The sequence below is a fragment of the Urtica dioica genome, chromosome 9 (genome assembly GCF_054948205.1).
Source record: "Urtica dioica subsp. dioica isolate 48M chromosome 9, U.dioica_male_clone48M_v1_H2, whole genome shotgun sequence".
In the NCBI taxonomy this organism is placed as follows: Eukaryota; Viridiplantae; Streptophyta; class Magnoliopsida; order Rosales; family Urticaceae; genus Urtica; species Urtica dioica.
This window is the reverse complement of record NC_142764.1, coordinates 27,265,447-27,289,943: the sequence shown is the minus strand read 5'-3', so window position 1 is coordinate 27,289,943 and position 24,497 is coordinate 27,265,447. Positions and strand designations below refer to the sequence as shown.

Genomic DNA, 24,497 nt, shown 5'->3' with positions numbered 1-24,497 from the left:
TAATTATGCTTGTTATCTGACATCACGTTCTATGATTCTCATACAAATTATAGCAATATTGCTTGGTTGAACATCGTAACACAATTTGAATTTTCGGTAAACAAAGATTTCTTTTTTATAATTTAAACGTCTATATATGAAACAACGCCTATGAAGTTCTATATCATCGCGTTCCAAACAGACTTTACTCTTACATACACACGATATAATAAAAATGACGTAAGCAAAAAGTTAAAGAAGCGCCGGTGCAAAAGCAAAAGCAAAAGCAGAGCGGATAAGATGATGATACAAACAGAGACTAAGATGGTGAAAGGGATAGATATGGATCAGACGGGCTTGACTGGATCGGAAGAAGCGGATTGATCGGAGTTGAGAGGAGCTCGAATGTTGTCGTCAGGATCGTAATTTGGGTCGAGAGATTGGTCAATGGCTTCGCGGCCTCTGTCGAGACATGGCTTACAGGCGATCTCGATTGCTATCCAACCCAACACCACTCCCACTATTGCTATGATCGCCGTCGTTATGGCTCCCATCTCTCTCTCTCTCTCTCTCTCTTCCACGATTATTGCTTGTTTCGGGTCAATTATTTAATTTAATGCATTACACTTATGGGCCTTCGAATTGGGGCCTCACTTATGCGTTTCAAACTCAGCCCACACACTGCAAGCCCGGTCTTTCGTTTCTCAACATGAAATTACTACTTTCTTTTCAAAATTTATTCTTTAATTCTCTTTAACTGTTTTTTTTATTTCATAAATATTTGATTATTTAAATTTTTTTCTAATAAATATTTTATTCGTTAACCTTTTTTTTATTATTACCGAGCTCCTGGATGTACATGGCAGTGCTTCTTGCTCGGTTCAAGAATATGTAGAAGATCTATGTTGAAGGGGGTCCAAAGAAGACCTCTGTACTTCTTTCCCGAGAAAGTGAGACCGCGAAGCTCTCTACGCTTGTGAACCGGTTCGAACAGTCAATTGGTCCTCGGGTCTTTGCGGATCGCATTGTGAGCCACGTCCACCACGATCACCTTAAAGTACTTATAAGTCGAGTCCTAGAGTTAACACACACATATATACCAACACGTTCAGATATTAATGCACATTGTTTTTCTATCTCAAGCAATGCATAATCGTGTTTTTATAAGAAATTTAACCACGAGAGATTATCGCACGCATATCTGGCCTCGCTGTTGAATTCGCGTGCACAACCCACGCCACATCCAGCTAACTCTCCCTTTGTTGTTTATCCTAGCCACCATCCCGATTCCCACTTTTTGTTGTCTTGATAAGCGACGTCAAGATTAATATCAGTCTTCCACTATATGTGTTTTATTTAAAATTAAATGGAATTACCTGAATAATTCATTCAATAAGATTAGTCCCCATATAATTCATAAACTTAAAGTTTTCCAATAAGTATACATATATCCACATAATCAAATATTTAATTAATATTTTTAAATTTAATTTTAAAAGCTTACATAAATTTTAAATTAATTTTATTTTCAAAATAAGTGATAAATTTTTTATAAATTATAAGCTAGACTAAAAAAGAGAACCGGATTTAACTTGTAACTGTATGGCACAATTAACGAATTTCTGACTCTTCTCCATATACTTTAGACATAATGAAAAAATATTTATAAATTGATAATTTTTTTATTAATAAAGAAGTTGAAGAAATCTATATTTTTAATATTTAAAGACATCCCTATTTAAATTTCGATTGGTAAGTAGCCATTGGGCTTAATAAGAGGCCCGTTTATGGGCACTAATCGAAATGGGCTTTTAAAATCGAGCCATTGGAGTATTTAAATAAAAATCCAATCGCGTCGCTGAGCTCCTGATAAACCCTAGCTCTCCGAAGTGTCTGCAGTTTCCGATCCAATGGGTAAGTTTTCCTCTCTTCTCGAGTAATCAAAGAATTAGTCCGTCTGTCCGCCACTTAATCCTTTTTCCCTAATCCATCCCGAGCGATTCTATGTCCGCCGTAGAATTGGAAGCACGATAATTTTTTTTTTCTTCCAGGTTGTAGTTTCCATGCGTAATTTTAGATTTAGTAGAACGGAAACGTTGTTTTTAAAGCATTATAACTTGTTTAGGCAATGAATTTACGAAAAATTTAAAATAGTTTGTGATGATTAGGTTATTTCTGATGAAAATAATTTGCAGGTGCTTACAAGTACGTCTCGGAGCTATGGAGGAAGAAACAATCGGACGTGATGAGGTTCTTACAGAGGGTCAGGTGCTGGGAGTACCGCCAACACCCCTCCATCGTCCGCGTCACTAGGCCCACCCGCCCCGACAAGGCTCGCCGTCTCGGCTACAAGGCCAAGCAGGTATTTATTCTCATTTCTGATTAATTTATGTATGCTTGGTTCAAGAGAAATGCTTGCTTATTTATTGACTCTGGGGTTGAATTGATTGGTTGAATAGGGTTACGTGATCTACCGTGTGCGTGTGAGGCGTGGTGGGCGTAAGAGGCCGGTCTCGAAGGGTATCGTGTACGGAAAGCCCACGAACCAGGGAGTCACTCAGCTCAAGTTCCAGCGCAGCAAGAGGTCTGTGGCCGAGGAGCGTGCTGGCCGTAAGATCGGAGGCCTCAGGGTTCTCAACTCTTACTGGCTCAACGAGGTGATTATAAGCCTGTTTGGAATTATTGTGGACCCTAGCTGCAGTGTAGGTTTAGAGTATCTGAACTTGTGATATGTTGTTATGTGTGCTAATTGTAGGACTCTACTTACAAGTACTTTGAGGTGATCATGGTGGACGTGGCTCACAATGCGATCCGCAACGACCCTAGGATCAACTGGCTGTGCAACCCGGTCCACAAGCACAGAGAGCTTCGCGGTCTCACTTCTGCGGGAAAGAAGTACAGAGGTCTGCGCGGAAAGGGACACCTCAACCACAAGCAGAGGCCCTCTCGCAGAGCCACCTGGAAGAGAAACAATACCCTCTCCCTCAAGCGTTACCGTTGAACACTCTCCCTCTCTTTTCTCTCTATATATCTTGGTGTTGGTTTTTCATTTTTGGGTTCGAGGAAGAACATTGTAGCTGTTACTTACTCTGCTGCCTTTGCATTTTTGGATATTTATTTTAACTTCTTTTTGTTTATCTTTAATGACCATATGTCGTTGTGTTTTATTCAAAACCTTTGCCTATTCAGACTCTAGGATTTCAGTACCATCTTCAAAATGTGAGCTTAAGTTTATTGATGGATCAGAATGCACAATCCTGCCCGATAAGCCTTCTTTAGACAGCCATCGCTTCTTGAAAAGACTAGGATAACTATTACACGCGTACATATATGGCAAGATCAACGATTTGACCGGTTAACCAAACAGAACCTGCTAACTTGACAGCTTCAACTCCAAGAACTGTGCTCGGCAAGCAGTTTAACTATAAGAGCTCCCCCGAGAATCCAAATCCCTCTCGCCAGAATGAGAACCTCTGCTGAGTCAAAGCTCAAAGAGTCCTTCGGCAGTCCTGCCTCAGGTAGCTTAGACCATCCGCCAATGACTGCAGTTGCAAATCTCGACCAAGTCTTAATCATGATCGAGTTGAACCCGAGTCCCGTCCTCCAAGACAAAGATTGAGCTGATGTTGCAGGGACGTCGTGCCGTGTCAAGTGGTAGATGTTTATAACTTGCCACCGGATTTTCTCGGTGTGGCTGTTGGAGGCAAAGACGAACAGCCACAGGTCTGCGTAGTGGGAGAAATAACACAGAGAAATAGGAGCAAGGACGATGTTTGTACTATAACGAGAAAATAACGGAATATTTCGAGAGACACCAAATACTAAGGAACTTTTCCAAAATAACATGTCTCTGCTTAGACAAAGGATACAACCAAAACATACTTACTCACTCACCCTAATACAAAAAAAGACTCTACTGCCATCTTTTCATCCCTTAAGAGAGGCTAACGTAGGTGAAACGAATTGTTGTCTTATCACTACGCTCGGCCAAGAAGTCTAAATAATGCTCCTTGATCATAAACCCTTTCAGCACGTACAAATGCACGTCTCATTAGCGTAGTAACAGATCTCTGTCCGAACAACTATGGAAAAACGGTATCACCAAGAACTTATAGTAGCCCAAATACGTGCGGAACGCTTACTTCTCCATGCCCTCAGGTCGCATCCTTATTTGCTACATATTCTAGATAAACAACCGAAACGTGAGAGTTTTTGTGTAAGAATGAAAGAGATGCATATTGCAGTGACTTTTTTTTTTGGCAGGAGAGAGAGAGAGAGAGAGAGAGAGAGAGAGAGAGAGAGAGAGAGAGAGAGAGAGAGAGATTCTTTTTCTTATATTTTTTAAATTAAAATTTCGGGGAAAATCGAATTTTTGAAATTTCAAAGTCAAGAAAGTAAAATAAATGTGTATATATGGTACAATTATGAATTTTAAGGTATAATTCAGTTATATTTGATAAACTATGTTATAAAATGTGATATTTCTTAAAATAAAAGTCGAATAGAACATTTAATTTAAATTCATGGTATATAATATATATGTCATTTTCTCTATGTAAGTTCATTTCAAACTATTCTTTCTTTGGTAAGCATATGATTAATATTACGTGGCAAGTTTTGTTAGCAATTTTTTTTTAATAATATTGCGGAATAAAACAATTTGTGAAAAATTATATGAATAGTTAATTTTAAAAAAATAATAAACAAAATCGAATAGAAACAAGACAATATAATAAATAAATAAATAACCAGTATAAATCTCAACCGGCAAGAACAAGAACATAAGAAAACAAAGGGGAACGTCGAGGCTCGTTTGATGATTTTCTTGAAGCTTTTACGCCTTCTCACGGGTGTTGAAATTCGTATGCGCAAACTTCCCAGGATAGAACGACGAAGAGATGAGCGTAGCATCACTACAAACGTCGCCGGCGAACCCTCGTCCAAAAATTACCACCGGACTACGAAGGAAAGGAAAACTACAATATCCGAGGGAGAGATGAATGCTATTGTTTCCTTAACTTGGAATGAGAGACTTTGGCCTCTTTATATAGGCCGAGCCATGCATTCAATTACAAGATGTTCAAAAAAACATTTATTGACAATGAAGGCTACTAAATGCTCGCCAAATATTGCACGTTTAGATACCAACAGTTTGCACCTTTAAATGCACGGTTACAAAGTTTAAAAATATCCAGTTATTGCATACATTGGACCAATTAGTATAAAATGATGAAGGAAATTCAGCCAAAAAATAGACTAGAAGAATCCCCAAACGCAACTCCAGTTCTAGCCTACGCCCTACCCCTCTACAAAGATAGGTCACCTTTGGTAGCCCAAATGCTTAGCAAAAATTGCATATAAAACCACAACATAATCCATATATCTCTTATGTGTGAGGCTATTGTATGTGTAAACAACGCATCTATTTCATTTACAACACTCTTGATGTTTTTCAACACACTTTCGGTATCAATTTCTCATTTAACATAACTTTGATTGTGTCAAAAAAATATTCAATACTATACCGTCGCATTGAGTAATAAGAATCTGCATGATTTAATCAATTCCAATGAGTGGACCTTACTCAAATCTTATCTTCGAATTAACTTCTCACATATTAATAAATACTCTTTATTGACAATATTTTAAACAAGTTCATTCAGGCTCTAGTTTAATTTGCTTTCAACACAAAGAAGAAAGTCAATTTCATTCACTCTCTAGTTCAATGGGTTACACAAGGAACAACGTAAGACACATTACGATTCTTATACAAAGGGTTCTCAATTCTTATAAGCTAAATGAGGTAAAATCATATCAAATTGTTAAGCTCTAAACCCATTTTCTTTTATTATCTAGATCAAATATATTTGGTGTTATGCTGCTGGTCTAAATCTACAAGTACATTGAGGTGAACATTGTTGATAATGTGACCCAATAGTCAATTCGTTGCACAACCTAGTCCATAAGCACATAAGAGTTTTGATCTCTCACCTCGTGGGAAAGTAGTAACCAAAGGCTATCTCGTACCTAGAAGAGAAAGCAACACCATCCCTCTCAAATTTTACCTTTGGGAACTGTCTTGCTTCTGTTGTCGTTTTGCCTCTATGAACTACAACTCTTATAACAACGCGTCTCTCGCTGTATAAAAACTCGATATGCCCCCCTTAATATTATGTTGCGTGTCAATAATACACCCCTTCTATCTATTGTGAGGTAAAATCGTCAATTAACTTATAACATTTTCAACATGTGGGAGTCTTCACCGGGGATTTCGACGTTTGTGCGGAACTAGTTTTCTTCACTCGTGGAAAAGATCTCATTGGAGTCTTTATCGAGGTTTTACTAAGATATTTTGTCATTATCAGGATTTAGGGTTTCTCGAGTGAAATTTGAGTTTCGTGAATATAATGATTCATAATACGTGTTTTATATTTTTTTTGTTTAATTCTATATTATTTATTGAAGTAGTTTATTTCAACATATATAAAATCAAAGATTTTACGAAAGTGCTTTTCAATTGCCCATCACGTGTAAACACGTGGCTATATAACAGACGGAGAATGAGAAACCGTCAATAGAAGATGTTTAATGACACTCAACACTTAAGGTAAACAAGATCGAATTTTTATATTAGGGTTGGTACATTATTAGACACTCATTTAGTTCAGGAGGTAAAAATATCCATTATTCTCTTTTTAAAATTATTGTTATTGAGTGTCATGGTTTGACTTGAACTTGGGAATCCATAATTTTGAGAGTATGCTAGGGCGAAAATTCCCCAGACTCACATAAATCATCTATTAGGGAAAGCATAATTAATTCCTATACAGACTATGAGCAAACTCATTTTCTGAGCTAGGAATCCCTAATAATTTGAAACCAACACAATGTTTCCTTACATTATTAATAAAAACAAAATAATTCGATACAGGACCAATTATACACTTGTTTCTGCCTCAAGCAATGCATAATCGTGTTTTCATCATCCTACAAATAACAATTTGCTTTTAAACTTTTATTTATTTATTTATTTTTATTTTTTATTTCTTTCCTTCAAATGAAGAAATTAACCCACGAGAGAGTATCGCATGCATCTCTGTTGCCACCGTTTTGTCTTGATACGCGATATTAACGTTAATCTTCAGTCTTCCACTAAATGTGTGGTTTTTTTTTTTTTTTTTTTTTTTTTTTTTTTTTTTTTAATTGAATGGATTTAACTCAATAAGATTAGTCCCCATACTATTTAGAAACTTAAATTTTCAAATATTATCTTCAATTATGTTATAATTTAATTTTTATAAAATTCAACTACATTGTATATGTATCCACATAATCAGATATATAATTGATTTCTTAAAATTTAATTTTATAAGTTTATATAAATTTTAAATTAATTTTATTTTCAAAATAAGTGATTCTTTATAAATGATAAATTAGGCTAAAAAGGAGAACCGGATTTAACTTGTAACTATGTGCCACAATTAACGAATTTCTGGCTCTTCTTATAAAAATTATGTATAAATTGATTAATTATTTATTAATAAAGAAGGTGAAGAAATTTATATTCTTAATATTTAAAAACATATTTGAAGTATCCATTGGGCTTAATAAAAGGCCCGTTTATGGGCACTAATCGAAATGGGCTTTTAAAATCGGGCCATTGGAGTATTTAAATAAAAATCCAATCGCGTCACTGAGCTCCTGAGAAACCCTAGCTCTCCGAAGTGTCTGCAGTTTCCGATCCAATGGGTAAGTTTTCGTCTCTTCTCGAGTAATCAAAGAATTAGTCCGTCTGTCCGCCGCTTTAAATCCTCTCACCCCAATCCCTCCCGAACGACTCTATCTCCGCCGTAGTAATGGAAGCACAATAATATATATTTTTTGCTCAGGTTGTGGTTTCATGCGTAATTTTAGATTTGACAGAACGGAAACGCCGTTTTGAAAAGCATTTGAACTTGTGTAGGCGATGAATTTACGAAAAATTTAAAATAGTTTGTGATGATTAGGTTATTTCTGATGGAAATAATTTGCAGGTGCGTACAAGTACGTCTCGGAGCTATGGAGGAAGAAACAATCGGACGTGATGAGGTTCTTGCAGAGGGTGAGGTGCTGGGAGTACCGTCAACATCCCTCCATTGTCCGCGTCACTAGGCCCACTCGCCCCGACAAGGCTCGCCGTCTCGGCTACAAGGCCAAGCAGGTATTTATTCACATTTCTGATTCATCATTGATGTGAGAAATGTTTTGAGTAAATTATTGAATCTGGAATTGAGTCGATTAGGGTTACGTGATCTACCGTGTGCGTGTGAGGCGTGGTGGGCGTAAGAGGCCGGTCTCGAAGGGTATCGTGTACGGAAAGCCCACGAACCAGGGAGTCACTCAGCTCAAGTTCCAGCGCAGCAAGAGGTCTGTGGCCGAGGAGCGTGCTGGCCGTAAGATCGGAGGCCTCAGGGTTCTCAACTCTTACTGGCTCAACGAGGTGATTATAAACCTGTTTGGAATTGTGAGCCGCGGCATTGTAGGTTTAGAGTATCTGAACTTGTGATATGTTGTTATGTGTGCTAATTGTAGGACTCTACTTACAAGTACTTTGAGGTGATCATGGTGGACGTGGCTCACAATGCGATCCGCAACGACCCGAGGATCAACTGGCTGTGCAACCCGGTCCACAAGCACAGAGAGCTTCGCGGTCTCACTTCTGCGGGAAAGAAGTACAGAGGTCTGCGCGGAAAGGGACACCTCAACCACAAGCAGAGGCCCTCTCGCAGAGCCACCTGGAAGAGAAACAATACCCTCTCTCTCAAGCGTTACCGTTGAACACTCTCTCTCTTTTCTATCTATATATCTTGGTGCTGCTTTTTCATTTTTGGGTTCGAGGAAGAACATCGTAGTTGTTACTTACTCTGCTGCCTCTGCATTTTTGGATATTTTGGTCAGTTTTGTTTCTTTTTTTAAAGAACGGCATTGCAGAGTTTTATGCAAACCTTTTGAGTATTCAATTGTGTAGGATCTCAGTATCATCCTCAAGATATTGAAATCCCTTTTCAGATTTTAACCATGTTGAATGATATAATTAATCAACTGCCGAAATACACCAAAGGCATTCCTTCCATTAACTTCAGAAATATAGATCACACGCTTAAGCAATTTTTTCAAATACAGAATCTTGCTTTATACTTTTTACAAATTCATAATTGCACTCAAATAATAATTACATACATGTACGAGTTAGCGTACTAATTACAAGGCTAACCAAACAGAACTTGAGAACCTGACGGCTTCAGTTCCGAGAACCGCTCGGGAGGTTCAACGACCCGCCACCGTACCCCAAACTTCCTATTCTCGTGCCCAGTCTTGGATATCTGGCCCACAGCGACCCAGAGTCCGCGGCCCACAACATAAATCTTGGACCCGCACGAGCTCACGGCGAATGGCTTCCTCATCGGCTCCGGCAACGAACCACCCTCCACAGCCTCCCAAGAGTCTCCCTCTTCGTCATAAACCTTGACCCTAATCCTCTCCACCTCCGGGACCACAAAAAGCCGACCCTGAACCACTGCGCTCGGCCCCGTCCAGCCCTCCCTCATCCCCGCCGCCATCCCCGCCCACGTGTCGCCCCGCGGATCGTACACCTGTCCCCTCGGCGAGCAGTAGAACGGCCACGCCCAACCCTCCGTCGCGAAAAGCTTCCCCCCGAGAATCGCCGAGTCGTACGACGCCATTCTCGCGCCCATCTTCGCCGCCGGGCTCCAAATCCCTCTCGCCGGGTCGAAAGCCTCCGCCGAGTCCAGCTCATCGTTCCCGTTCCCGATCCCGCCCGCCACGTAGACCGTCCCGTCCACGACCCCGCTCGCGAACCTCGACCGGCGCTCGCTCATCCTCGCCTGCACCGCGCTCCAGCGGTTTCGTCGGATCTCGAACTTGGTGAGAGCGTCCGAGCCGTCGGAGACGAAGAGAGCCCCGTGTTGGGGCACGGAGACGGAGCGGAGGCCGTGGGGACACACGTCCTTGTCTCGGAGCGGCATGGCCGGGACGTCGTGCCACGAGAAGTGGGCGAGGCTGAGGACGTGCCAGCGGATCTTGTCCTCGGCGGTGCAGTTGTGGGAGCCGAGGACGACGAGCCACGGGTCGGTGAGGCCGTTCTCGGCTCGCGCCGTGAAGAACCGCTCTTTTGTGGCGAGGAGAGAGCGCCACCGCTTCGACACGGCTCGACAATTCGGGTGGGTTTCCACCGCGAGCCTGAGGAGACAGCTCAGCGCCACGTCATCGGGGAGGCCCGGAATCAGCGGTTCTCCGGCCTGAGAGGGCTCTCTCTCCGGCGATCGGCTCGCCAGCCGGAATTTCGGGCTCAGTGTCATTTGAGAGTCTCCGAGCTTATGCACCGGCGCTTGCTCCGCCGACAATCGAACTCGCTGCATCTCCCTCTCGAGCTCAAACGCAAGAATTATTCAGCTCTGAATTCTATTATTATTTTTAATTCTCTATTATTTGATTGGCTAATTAAAAGCAAAGTAGCTTTAACAAAAGAGCCAATTCACTCACCAGAAAACCTTCGAAGCGGACAATAAACAGACGTAGTACGGGAATTGACTTCTCTCTCTCGATATCGACAGACCCTTCTGAGCCTCAAGAGGTCTAAAAGACTTGAACAACTCACACACATAAACCTTAGAAAATCCTTGACGGTTCTTATTTCAGAATTGCAATAGGGCGAGAAATTCAATCAAAAAACAGCTCAGAACAGAATATAAGCCGAACAATAAAGAAAAGCAACAAAAGAAAACAAATAAATTAATACTAAGAAATGATTGCGAAATACTTACAAGCGAAAAAAGCCAGCCAAAGAAAGCGTGGCAACAGAGGGTGACTTTTGTTTGGAGAAGAGGATTTTTATGTAGAGAGCTTCGGTTTAAGTTTTATTTGTTTTAGTGACACACAGCCAAAGATAAGTATTTTCTGTTACGTGGCAATGATAGTTAATGTGCATTTAATACACGCGCATAAAAAACGCGTTAAAATACAATCCTTTGGCAACTTTAAAAAAAAAAAAAAAAATACAAGTCTTAATTCGCGCGTTGATATCACGCTCCATTAAATGCACGTCGATGTGTTAGTTAGTATAACTTTGTGGAACATTTACAAAGTGAGCACAAGTGCACAACCATAGCCAACTTTGATCAGGAATGTCCGAATTTCTAACAGAACTTAGAACTAAGCTTTCATTCTGGTTGTGTTCCCAAAGAATCCTCAAGTATGCTAAGAATTAAAAATAAAAAATAAAAAATTCTTGTGAAGCGTAGACTCTAAAGAGTAGAGCTGAAAATTCGGTCAAAAAAAAATTTGTATTTAAATTTTAATCGAAATTAATCGGTTAAAATTAATTTCGGTTAAAATTAACCATACGGTTAATTTTAACCGAATAAAAAACAATTAAACCGAGGTTAATTGAAAATAATAATAGTTGTTTATTAATAAAGTTGCAGAGACTTTTCATTGGTGCATTGAATACCTGATTACTTTTCTACTTCGGGAATCAAAATTTGTGGATATTTGCAATTAATTTTTCTTTTAAATATGGTACAAATAATAGTATTAAATAAGATACGGTCAATTCGGTTAATTGCAATTAATTGGCCTGAATTTATGTTCGGTTAACAATTAATTTTAACCGAAAATTTCGGTTACCAATTAATCACGGTTAATTGGATTTTCAGCTTTACTAAAGAGAGTGACTTAAAAAGAAGATAAAACTTTCCATTATCCGATTAGATGTGATCTCAATATCGTAGCATACAAAACAAAAGCAAACACGTTTTGTCTTGTCCAAATACTTTTGTTAGATTTTAGACGTCGTGTCGTAGTCAAACATGCGAATCGGTATCTGAGATATGAGGTGTGATTTCGACTAAGGGTCATTACTTAGATTTTAAACTTTAAAGTCCGAGAGTGCTCTTGCGACAATTGATTAGTTAGATGTCACACTTAAGATGAGAGAAAAAAAAAATCAGTTTCTTTAATTTTAATAATGTTTAGTTCAAATTTGCAACTCTAAACTCAAATTTCTTGTTAGATATCTCTTTAGAGAACTAAAGAAACAATAAATAGCATGAAGAAGCCAACAAAAATCAAAGAGGAAACCGCCTTGAATTTGAGCCGTGCAAGACCTGAGCGAATTAAGGTCACTAACCCCAACCACATCCATGCCCTTAAGAAATGATTTTTATCAGTCAAATTCCTAATGTAGAGAAAAATAGTCGGCGATAATTAATGTGATCTCGTAATAAATTGCTTTATAATGTAACCATGTAGCCGCTTTGCTTTTTCGTTTCATGCTCCACATGAATTGCATGGTCATTCTGACCCCCTCGAGAATCCAAAATTTGACTTCAACCGGTCAATCCTTTAGAGCTCGACACTTAATTCTTTACTCTATGGTTTTGTTTTATCAATATTGGTAAATCCTTGCTGTTTTGGATAGTCCAAAGGCTGTTGAAAACGCCTACTTCAAAATCAAAGAATCAACTTTCAATTAATACGACACCACGCGAACTTGGAAAGAATAAAACAATGCCACTGGTGATCAAAGAAACAGCCAATTGTTTTGAGTCTACATATTTGTGTGTTCGGTGACTGAAGATCTATAAGTTTTTAAAACTTAAGACCGGTAATTTAATACGAGTAAAGACAAGTTTATGTGGAAAATCATCTTCAACTCAATTATATTCAGGTTCGAACAATGCATTGATAAGTTGCACATTTGAGATTCTGCCTCAATTGAACAATACAACTCAATTATTTGAGGAACATCAATTAAATTTCTCCCCAAAATCTCAGTCGCTAATTATAAAAGCAAAAGCGAGAGGAGACTATATACAATAATGGAATATGGTTTTGACCGTACGCTCTGTATGAAATACAGTACGTAAATGAAGGAAAAGAAAAGCACTTGATGTCATTACCGAGATTAACGTACAAAATATGTGCTTTTCATCATATGAGCATGTTAACCTTAGAACTTCACAGTTGTGATGAAATTCGCACATAAATACTTAACAGCAAGCAGATCCATTCGGGCATTCAAGCTTCTAAACGATCAAGTTTCGAATGAACTATAAATATATAAATCAACAAAAAACATATTATGCTAGAAAAACAAAACATTCCAAACACCATGAATAAAAAGATCTAAAAGCCAAAACAATAGTGTAAAGCACTAGTTGGAGATTGAAGTATAGAAATCCAAGGCCGCACCGATGATATTGATACAATGTTGTTTCAGATAGAGCAGAAACCAAGGAATGATACGAAGAAACGATACGAACTCGAATATGGGAATGTTTAGCCATTTTGAGTTCCACAAGTGACCATATTCTGTGGCAAGCTCTGTATATAATCAGAATGCGTAAGAAACTATTAAATAAATTGAGACAATTGTCTCACATTAAAGATTCCTATCACAATGATTGAAACTAAACTGCATATCGGAATTTGGGTATGATAACCTCGTACTCTGGAACAGATTGAGCGATTCTTACGGATATATCATTCATGGCTTAGAAAATAGACCTTATATCATTCACGGCTTAGAAAATAGACCATTCATGGTGCCTGAGATGTATGAAACAAAATGCTCAGAATGCTTTCTTTCAATAGTTTTTTCTGTTCCTACTATGCAGCACCAACATATATGAGAAAGATAGATTCTTGCAAAACAGGAAGCTAGGGAAACAGAGAGATAGCAGAAAGACACGACTTTTTTTTTTTTTTTCCTCATGAGAAACTGAAAATTAAAATAGTCCTAGAACAGAAAAAAGTACAAGCAAGAGAATGACACCCCAAAACATAACCATAAGACAGATATAACTAAAAAGCTACAGATGCAGAGAAAGATCAAGATTGCTTCCAGTTTTGACTTCGGCTTCGGCTTCGGCTTCTTTACTTGGATGAATCTCCGGTGCAATCATCGGGTTGCACTCCATTCTTCTTGGTGGATACATCATTACAGGGACAACAGAAGCTTCGGTCGGGTATGGCTTTTTGACTCTCGGAGCCAAGACTGGATTGTTGTTGTACTCTTCATATTTTCCGTGCTCCTCTAGAAATCGATCCTGGTAGGGAATCATGGTATTTTTCGGGATTCCAGGCCATCTATAGCTTCCCATGTGGTTAGCAATGGGTATGGCATAAGTATCCTTGTTCGGGTACTTGATTTCTAGGGACCCATATCCCGAGACTCGATCCCCATTCACAAGGTTACGAGAGAAAGATAGATCAGATGGATGGTAAACCACACCAAAACATGAAGGGGATGAATAATTTAAAGAGACATTGCTGGGTTTGGTGAGAGAAGAAGGTTCGGGAGCTTGAACAGGCAAAGAAGCTTTAGCCTTGTCACTATCAGAATAATGGTCATGGTAATTGGTATTTGTGGTGATTTTTGGGGTTGGCTTGTTACTTCCCCTGAGTTCAGACCTGGACTTTTTTGGGATAAGGGGAGGTTTTTTATTACCCGAGGCAGCAAGCTGATTGGTCCCAGAACCACCAGCGGAGCCTTCGACCAAGGCTGGCTTGAGAGGTCTAGGCGTGGGCCTAGCAACGCTCAGAGCACTTCTGGGACGAGTAATTGGCCCGTTCAGATTCTTCTTTGGAAGAGTCTGTCCTCGATGAGCCTTAAGATGGCCCCCGAGAGCACGGGGATCGTTGAACACTTTGTCGCAATAGCCGCATAAAGCATTGCTCGATCGTTTCTCGGTGTTTCTCTGACCAGAGGCCAAAAGCAAACTCATTTTTCTTTTCTTTTCGAAATGGGAACTGTATTCAAGGGGTAATGGAAACTAGCAAGGTAAGAGAACAAGGCGATGGTGAAGAATGCTCTCCGTCTTACCTCTATTTATACCCGTTTTCATTTCGATACGGGTCTTCTTTTTTGTTAGGATAATTAAGTGTAAAACGACAAATTTTCAAAAATCTCATGACAGAAAAGGAAAAACTGAGATATCATACTTGGCATGTAAAGCCTAATGAAGTAAAAGGCTTACAAAAAGGAAATCTGCAGCGGAATTCATAAATGCTTAATGGATACACTTAGACCTTGCAAAACAGATTCCATATTGATCTTCATACTATAATGTGTACATAATCATATCCTACCTGTCAGATGAATGATGGATCCGTTACGAGGGTAATTCTGGGATAAGAAGTTCTTGGGGAGAAATGATCGGGTGAAAGCGGGATTATCGAAAGCTTCGAACTCATCCACATCCTCGATTGTATAACAATCGCGATATCCAAAATTATGAAAAAATCACCTTCCATAAAATTTTATAAGTTGAAGAAATCCAAGTAGATTACGGTAATCAAATTTCCCTCTTGAGAAAAAAAAAGCTAAAATATACCCTTCTAGACAAGAAAATTATAATACTCTGATAGCATCTTCATTACATTCAATAAACTAAAGAATATCTAAGTTCAGATTTCATTTTATGAATCCTATCTATATTTTGGGGGGAACAGAAAAATTCAAAAATATGTTCATCATAGCCGACGTTGATGATATAAAAATATGAAGCTCTTGTAAACACGTGTAAGCGGATTCGGAGATCTATAACAAGTCAACAAAAGAATATACATAGATACATAAATACATATAACAACTAATGAGCAGAGCTACATTTGAATCCACCACATGTTGTTTCAGATGAACATATCAGTTTCAAAATTAACATCTACCTCTATCGGTATCAGTATGATTCCAAATTAGACTAGAGAGTTTAAGCATAAGATATGTGCTGAATCCATGTGAAAACCACACAGAATTTTGGTTATTCCTAAATTTCTCATCTGCAAGTATCCAAAACCTAGAACTGCTCTAATTTTGCTATCATTCTTTGACAAATTAATTTGCATAGCCAAAAAAAGGAAGAAAAAAAGAACAGTTATGTAACATATAGTAGCTCTAACAGCCATACAAAAAAGCTAATTTAACAATGGAGTCTAGATAAATACAAACCACTGAGCTTATTGAACCAGTAAATCCACTTGATCGTCATTCGTCCATCAAAAGTAACAGTAACCAAGCACTAACCTATTAACTAATTTTGTGCCAAATATAAGTCATAAATTTTGATAAATTGGGCTTACCTATTCGATAAAATGTTGAATCTCAGCTGTATTTCCTCGATGTTTTGTCAAGCTCATCAGTAGACAACGAACCAAAGATCAGAAATATATCTCACTACATTCTATCAAATTACACTTTCCTAAACTTTGGATTTACTACACAACAAAATAAAGTAAGCTCTAGAAAGGGAAAACTTACGATATTGATTTCTCTCTCTCTCTCTCTCTCGGTTCGAACTGTTTTTGCTCACAACGGTTCGAACAGTTCGAACGTTCCTTTGGGAGCATCGTGAATGAGACGATACGACGTGCCGTTTTCACTAAACCCCGGAATTTTTGTTGTGCCTAGCTTGGTTAAAAATGGGCTGGGCTGTGCTCTTAGCTTGGTCGTATAAATGGGCCTTCCCATTCTCTTTTGATAACTTATAGTGGAATTTACATGGTTAAGTCATTTTCAAAATGTTATTGTATTTCTTGTTATGAGAATACTTAAACTCCATATATGCATTTTTCACTAGACCCTTTGTTTTAACATGTCTTCATCAATGTCTAAAACACGATATTTTTCATGTTAGCCGGCGACGATAGGCCGATAGGGGGAATATAATATTCTCAAAAATGATGCACAATTTAGGTGTATATACTAGATATTATATATAATATCATGAAAATTTTCTGGCTATTTCAAAGGTGACATATTTAGGGAATTCTATATACATTTTAAGGCAGATGAATAATTTTCCCCAAAATTATAGAAAAAATGTTTTATTAATAAAATAGTCATTTAATAAATAATTTTTATACAATGATATGGCTGACCTAGATTAATATCCATAATCCGCATTGAAATGAGATAATTATCCTATATTAATTAATGAAATAATAACAAATTACTTATAGCAATAAAATGTGTCATTTAGATTCTAAAATTCAAAGTTTTAGAAAGAAAGAAAAAAAGAATAAAAAAAATACATACATATGTTTCATGTCTTGTCTTAAAAGTTCATAATTTTGAAGTCATCCCAACACAATAACTCACCCGTGATTTCTAATTTGTAATTCGTAACTCTTCTATATTAGTTAATAATAGTAATATAAGTTACTATCGGTCAAACAAATCTAAAAAAGTACAAATTTTATAGTGAATTGAAATTTTACTACAAAAAATTGAAAATAAATACCTAAGAAAACGATATAGATAAACAGTTATATATAAGTTTTATAAACAGTTATATATAATTTATAAATGGCTTTCTAAGTTTTATAACAGTAAATTATCATTTATAAAATGGACTTATTATACATTTATAAGTATTGCTCCACATTGACTGAGTTTGTGCTTCAAAAAAAAGGGCGATACGACTATCTAGTCATTTTTAATTTTAGTTTTGGCAAAATAGTCCAACTTTGTAAAATTGAGGCAAAATAATCCAAATATTTAAAAACTCCAAAACAACCATTCACCACAGACTCGTCTTTTCCCTCGTTCGTCGATCGAGGACATGAGCTTTTCTCCATCTTACTCTCTCTCCTCCGCATCAGAAACCTTCCTTCCAAAGCTAGGAATTTTAATTTCCAAGACCTAATCCAAGATTCTCCGTTCTACGGAATCGAAGAGCTCTTGATCAAATCGGTCTCAAGTCCATCGCGATTTGAGGCCTTCAATCTTGAGAGATCGTCAATCCTGGCAGTGAACGACCGTGATTTTCCATCAGCGATCAAGACGACGGAGCTCGGATCAGTCATTGTCGCTCACAAAAGCAAATCCCAACCATCGCCGTCAGTAGAGCCATGGATTTCTCCGATGTCCAGGTGATCGACCTCACGAACGGACTCAAGAAGTCGACTATGACTTGGTAGAACTCGATTTGGTCTGGCTTGACGGTTCAAGCGATCATATCAGGCCGAAAGCTTCTCTTCGTGAGCTTCGAGTCCGGGTGAAGAAACTCCAACATGATCATGGTCTACGACTTGAATTCTCTCTCTGCCGTGGATGAGATTTGTTATGGCAAATCTGAGATGTGTGCTGATATTGCCATATCTGGGCTAAGAATTCTCCGAACGCTAGTCATCTTCTTCTTCTTTTTCTTCTTATGGTGTATCGAACAGTGGATTAAATATTTTGAAAGCAGGATTAAAGTTTTTGACATCTTCTTCTTCTTCTTCTTTTGATTTATCGAAGAGTGAATTAAATTTTTTGAAAGCAGGATTAAAATTTTTGACATTTTTTTCCCTACTTTTGGTTTATTAAAGAGTGTATTAAATTCTTTGAAAGTAGGATTAAAGTTTTTCTTACAACTTTTTTTTTTCTTCTTCTGGTTTATCGAAGAGTGGACTAATACATAAAGTGCAATGAATTAAAATTTTGGAAACCTAGATTAATTATAATAAAAATAATTAAGGATATATTAGTAGTTTTACATTATAAGCGGCTAGAATGCATTAACTTATGAAACCTTGACTATTTTGTTAAGCACTTAATTTGTATTGTCTACTTTGTAAAAAAAAATCCTTAAAAAAAGTGAATGACTAGCCATCAATGGTTATAAAAGATGATTTTAAAAATCATATCACGCCGAGGAGGCAGTTAATTATTAATTATTGGATAATAAGAGAGGAATGAGGCAGAAATAATTCCAAGGATCATTTTGATATATATATATATATATATATATATATATATATATATATATATCTTTCAAGAATTTAATAATTTTTGTTATGGGACCCAATACAGATGCCAACATCATGTAACAATATTAGGGGAACTGTCAAAACTATGAGTGTTTTCAATAATTTTTTCACATAAGTACAAAAATCTAAAACGAACTGATATGCGAATATTTAGTGCCCACTATTGTGTGTGAATTAGTGACAAGTTGTCACTAGTATGTGTAATTTCGCAACATGTTTGTCAATAAATATTTCTATATTAATTTTTTTGGGATTTTTTTGTAAAAATCCAAAAAAAATCTTTGAAAACACTTTTAAATGGTGTTCGAATTCCATAATATTAATATCCACAAATGTTAGGCTTTCATATCCAATAATCCTTGTCCACAACCAAGTTAAAGTTACTGATGCTAGATAAAAGTTACTATTCACACCGGTTAATAACTATAATACGAAATAGGTCCTCTGCTAAAATAGCTATTTTTGACAACGACCATGTGCGTTGTAACCGGTTACCCACAATTCACATCCAACGCTAAACAAAACTCTTGTAATTGAGTATAATTTTCATTACGTACATCCAAATCCAATTATAAAGCTTCTCTCCGAACGTACCGATAGCACGTAGATATTTATAGTTGCTTTCGTTTGATATGATGGTTGATTTAGAGAGTCACTTTATGTCTATTGCCTTTGTCCTAGGCTCCTAGCTAGAAACCAAGACTTATCTAATGTAGAGACTAGACACCACTAGCTAGAGTTTTGGAACCTCTCATCGCGGCTACTCATCAATGGGGACCGTTTTCCTCTATATATCACATCGCTATATTTCTAAATTATTATTATTCATAATGATGTCCCAAGTAATCTTCACCACTTACCAACTTACACATGTACTACGTACGTTATGTATCCTGTTCGTCCATTTGGTTTACATTACAGTATTAATTACTCTATGATTAATATTTCGCTTGAAAATTATGTATGGAAGAGAAATAAGATAATAATAATAATTAAAAAAACCCTCTTCATCTCGAAATCAATTAATCATAAAATTCCGTGTTATTATTGAACATATCTAAAAATTAACTACTCATAATCAATATTTAACGATTGTATTGTATTTGTTAGTCATTCCTTACAATGTATTATATATATACATATAAGATGAAAACTATTGAAATGGAACGATGATATGATATATATATATATATATATATAATATAATATAGTTTTGTAGTAGTATTGTGATTATTAACCCTTAATAAATTACTTTCAAAAGGTGTTTCACTTGTCTTCAAATCTACATATCCTATGGAAGGAATAATACTATGCACGTACACTCTCTCTGATATTCATGGGTAAAAAGAAAAAAGGAGATCAACTACTTTTATACTATAGTTGAAAGGCTCCCATTGACATATATGGTAACTTGACATGTACAAATCACACACACAAAAAAAAAAAAAAAAAAAAAAAAAAAAAGAGAGCCACCATTGACATGACACTAAAATAAGAGCTAAAATCCATTTACATAAAAAGTCAACTTCAACATAGTGACAACATATGTAATGCTACATGATTCAAGTGCACATTAGAATAGCGCAATAGCTAGGGTTTCTATATTTTACATTCCAACCACATAATCATCCAAATTATACTATCAAAAGGGACGACATTATTACACGAAGATCATTGGCACAAAGTGCACAAGTGGGAGAAGGGAAATTGGTAATAAATGTAAATGTCACTTTGGAAGGACAAAGTGGTCTCATATTGGTAGTTTACGTATATATGCATATATTGGTCCCACTCTCAAGCCCAATGAAATGTTAACTATTTGGAACAACAAAGAAAAAGTATCAACACACACACTAGATTCCTCATTGCATGAAAAAAAAAATATCTATGCTACATCAATGGGTTTGAACATGGATCTCAATCGTTACCACCAAAAAGTGATAATAATCATTCATTTATTTATTTATTTATTTTAATTTATGGTAAAGTGATGTGATTAGGATTAGTGAACAATTCAGTTTCATCTAATGTATGCAAAATACATATACTTACTGAAAAATGTACTGTTATCTCATATGATACACTGTTTTTTTTGTTGTTGTTAAATTTAATCTTTGACATTTGAAATAAGAAGTAAGCAACAACAATTACTAGAATCTATAACTTTACGATGAATAGTACACTATAGTTACCAAGAAATTTTATTTTATTTTTATAAGGCTACCATGATTTTATTAAATAGGTCAAAATACACAATGGCTTCAAAGTATTGGTATTTTTTTTTTGTTTCTCCAAATTTAAAGAATTATCAATGTTATACGTTTTCTTGTTTAATTCGATGGGATATCAAAATGGTTGCGTAACGTGGAGTAATTAGCATTCGTTAGTATTACGCACATGAATAGCTTGTTGATTTTCAGAGTGTGCATAATCATTAAGTAGTTTTAATAGAAGATGGGACGGCTATATGGTGGACTTTTTCAGCCTTATAAATTTATAAAAGCATTTGAACTACATTTTTTCTATCCTTGCTTTTGAGACCAAACTATTTATTTGCTGCGGATCCAGTTGCATGAGATTCTTTTTGGACGGCTAAAGGAATATCCTCAGCTATATAACATTAAAAAAATTTGTGGTTCTGAGCAAAAAAAAATATCTTGTGGTCAATAAAGCAAGCAATCCATATTGTTCACACGCTTAGTCAACGAATATTCAGTAAGCAAATCAAATTCTCAAGCTGACCAATTGACCCAAAAACATGTTGATGCGTATATACTCAAAAGAGTGTAAGCGCTGATCAGCGTCAATGCGCTTACAGGAATGCATCAGCGTAATCACACGCGTGGAAGAGAAATAAAACCATAGATTTATATAACGAAAGTGTACCAAATTTATTGGATTGAATGCACAAATAAAATGGTGGTATAATAATTGCAATTTGTCTCGAGTATGTAGTATTCTTATTGATGAGAATTCCAAAAATAGGTATGTATTGCAATTAAAGATCATATAAGTTATAAATAAAAATTGACATACAATTACTAATAACTATTGTTTATTTCTAATGTGACCACTCATCAAATTAAAATTAGCACTTATAGTAATATTATCATGACAAATATGTCTTTAAGTCACAAATTTTATTCTGAATTAAACAACATCAATTTTGAGTTACTTAATAATAACCCAACATATTTTATTTAATAACATTAGTAGTCCCAAAATTTTCTAACATAACTCACTTATGTATTTTTTTATGTCTTTAACATTGGTTTCGCCCTAACATTGCTGACAATCAAATGCTAATCATTTTATATACATTAAATTAGTCTTATAATCTTTGCCTGAAGACATTGGTTTCGCCCTAACATTGCTGATAATCAAATGCTAATCATTTTATATACATTAAATTAGTCTTATAATCTTTGCCTAGCTAGAAGTCTGATACAAAACATTAACCGTTAGTTCTACATAGCAACGATTCCCTATAATCAAGGGCGGAGCCACTAGAAAACGAATATCCCCCTAAATTTTTGAAAACTGTAATTTTATCTTAGTTTTTTTAATTAATTCTATATTTTTAAATTAAATTCATATGATTTTTTAAAATTTGTCCCTTTTGAAAAAAAAAATTTAAAAATTTGTCCCCACTGACTTTCTAACCCATCCGCTATCCGTAAGCATATGTTTTTAAACATTTTAATATAACTTAATGAAGAATACATAATATACCCAAGGCCGGTTCAATGTAGGTGGTGGCCTTAAACGAAATTTAAAAATGAGGTTTTCTTTTACCAAAATAACAAACACAATAATATATTAACAAGAGCTCCTTTTTGGAAACTATCCAATTGGTAATCTTCTTTTTTTCAAAATAAAAAACATATTTTCGAAAATACATGATAATCACTAATTTTGAGAGGAAAAAATTTAGTGATTAATTATGAAAAATAACATATAAATAAAAAAAATTCATTAATCAAAGTTTACTTCAAAGATTTAAGCCTTTAATCGTTTTCTCAAGTCAAACCTTATGATTTTGTGAATAAAATCGCAATTTCGGAACGACGTTATATTATATATATAAAGCAGAGGAACCCTCTCTAGAGACACAAAACACTGTTCATTCGTACTAAATTTTTATTCTTATTTTTTATGAATTTCTTAAAAAAATTAAATTCATTTTTTGAAAGTTAATTATTTCTGGACATGTCTCCATATATTTCTTCCTTCAGATTAAAATATATTAATTATTCCGTAGCAACGCGCATAGCATACTGCTTGTGTAGAATAAAGGAGAAGCCGCACTACCATATTAAAAAAAAAAAAAATCAAAAGTCTCACTTAAAAGCTAAGTGTGTTAAGTGTGAGAAAGTGAGCTTTTTTCTTTATTTTAAATGAAAATAATAAAATGGGCCATCAATTACAATGGGCCTTTTATAAGTTTTACATTACCATTTTATATAAAATTTGGGGTCTTTTTTTCTTCCAAATTTCACAGGGCTTACACCGCTATATTGTTGGACCGACCTTGAATGTATCATAGATGAAACTTAAAATAATAAAGAAAAAATGACACATATATAGTATGTGTTTAAGTGAAATGTTAAGTCTAACATTTAATTGTCAAAAATATCGAGTTTGTACATTCTTTTTATTTAAAATGGCAATATTATACCAGAAAATAGATAAATATGCTACAAATAATCATTTTATTGACTTTTTTATTATTAATGTTTACTATAATATTTATATGTAAACCCAATTTTCTCCTTATTCATTAGCGCCTTATAGACACATGTAATTTATTTAAAATAAAAGTAAAAAACCCCCAATCCCAATTTGAAATCGAATTAAGTTACAATAAACTAATAAAATTCATGCATGTCAAACGGCGACTTTGATTCCTGGATTTTTCGTTCGAATTAGTGATTTTGATGATTTTCAATTGTCAATTTTTATCATTTTCTCTGTTTGTGTTCTCCACGATATTTCATATTTAAGAGATCGTTGTTTTTATTCATTTATTTTTTTACAATAGATTACATATAGGCCTATAAGGAGTGAATGAATAAGGATTAATGAGGTTCACATATAAATATCAGAGCCAACATTAATGAAAAGTCAATATAAAAAATATTTTTGGCAGAATTATCTATTTTAGGGTATAATTTCATCATTTTAATTAAACATAATGTACAAACTTGACATTTTTTAAAACTAAATGTTAAACTAGACATTTTACTTAAACATAAGATATATATTTGTCATTTTTCCAACAATAAAATGGGAATAATCTTTCATTTATTCTCATCTCTAAGGTAAAAAAAACATTAAAAATATATGAAAATATATATATAAAAAACCACCAATAGATTAGTTTCTCTATAAATAATAAAAAATTTGAAATTACATTTTTCCATATTCTCAAATCTTATATAAAACTAAATATACAAACCTCAAAATTTAATTAGTTTGTTGATCGGTGGAGAATGTCTCTCTACACAATACGCAACGTAAGCCACCTAAACTATATGAATTGTAAATTAGCCACCCTTTGGTAAATAATTTGTAAATAGCCAACTTGCATACGTGGCAGCCAATTAACTACCTAAAATATATGTTTGATTGTGTTAAATAAGGCTTTTATTAATTTGTTAATAAGTTTACTTGGCTATTTACAAAAAATTAACCAAATGTGGGCT

At 35.6% G+C, this 24,497-nt stretch overlaps 4 protein-coding genes and 1 long non-coding RNA gene across 8 annotated transcripts; 2 read left to right on the top strand and 3 right to left on the bottom strand.

Annotated features, from left to right (window-relative positions):
* Positions 1 to 84: 84 nt before the first annotated feature.
* LOC149386391 (outer envelope membrane protein 7) lies at positions 85 to 584 on the bottom strand. The gene has a single exon (XM_089625462.1). The coding sequence runs from the start codon at positions 531 to 533 to the stop codon at positions 327 to 329; it is 207 nt and encodes a 68-aa protein (XP_089481588.1). The 5' UTR covers positions 534 to 584; the 3' UTR covers positions 85 to 326.
* A 1,206-nt stretch (positions 585 to 1,790) lies between these two features.
* LOC149386390 (large ribosomal subunit protein eL15z) lies at positions 1,791 to 3,188 on the top strand. The gene is made up of 4 exons (XM_089627417.1): positions 1,791 to 1,893; positions 2,175 to 2,341; positions 2,439 to 2,636; positions 2,735 to 3,188. The coding sequence occupies exons 1-4, from the start codon at positions 1,890 to 1,892 to the stop codon at positions 2,978 to 2,980; spliced, it is 615 nt and encodes a 204-aa protein (XP_089483543.1). The 5' UTR covers positions 1,791 to 1,889; the 3' UTR covers positions 2,981 to 3,188.
* Positions 3,189 to 7,619: 4,431 nt separating this feature from the next.
* Positions 7,620 to 9,034, top strand: LOC149386389 (large ribosomal subunit protein eL15z). The gene is made up of 4 exons (XM_089627416.1): positions 7,620 to 7,728; positions 8,013 to 8,179; positions 8,261 to 8,458; positions 8,551 to 9,034. The coding sequence occupies exons 1-4, from the start codon at positions 7,725 to 7,727 to the stop codon at positions 8,794 to 8,796; spliced, it is 615 nt and encodes a 204-aa protein (XP_089483542.1). The 5' UTR covers positions 7,620 to 7,724; the 3' UTR covers positions 8,797 to 9,034.
* A 43-nt stretch (positions 9,035 to 9,077) lies between these two features.
* LOC149386388 (Galactose oxidase/kelch repeat superfamily protein) lies at positions 9,078 to 10,931 on the bottom strand. 3 transcript variants are annotated; one of them, XM_089627414.1, is made up of 3 exons: positions 10,803 to 10,931; positions 10,522 to 10,622; positions 9,078 to 10,440 (listed from the first exon to the last, which is right to left on the bottom strand). In XM_089627414.1, exon 3 carries the CDS (start codon positions 10,395 to 10,397, stop codon positions 9,228 to 9,230), a length of 1,170 nt encoding a protein of 389 aa, XP_089483540.1. In that variant the 5' UTR covers positions 10,398 to 10,440; positions 10,522 to 10,622; positions 10,803 to 10,931; the 3' UTR covers positions 9,078 to 9,227. The 3 variants fall into 3 exon arrangements, with proteins under 3 accessions (XP_089483540.1, XP_089483541.1, XP_089483539.1); XM_089627415.1 differs by having other exon boundaries at positions 9,078 to 10,433; XM_089627413.1 differs by having other exon boundaries at positions 10,522 to 10,667; positions 10,803 to 10,929.
* Positions 10,932 to 13,099: 2,168 nt separating this feature from the next.
* Positions 13,100 to 16,375, bottom strand: LOC149386387 (uncharacterized). Of its 2 annotated transcripts, XR_016301187.1 has the most exons (4): positions 16,120 to 16,375; positions 15,130 to 15,287; positions 13,455 to 13,587; positions 13,100 to 13,362 (listed from the first exon to the last, which is right to left on the bottom strand). It is a non-coding gene; the product is annotated as an uncharacterized LOC149386387 (long non-coding RNA). The 2 variants fall into 2 exon arrangements; XR_016301186.1 differs by lacking the exons at positions 13,455 to 13,587; positions 15,130 to 15,287.
* Between the last annotated feature and the right edge of the window lie 8,122 nt (positions 16,376 to 24,497).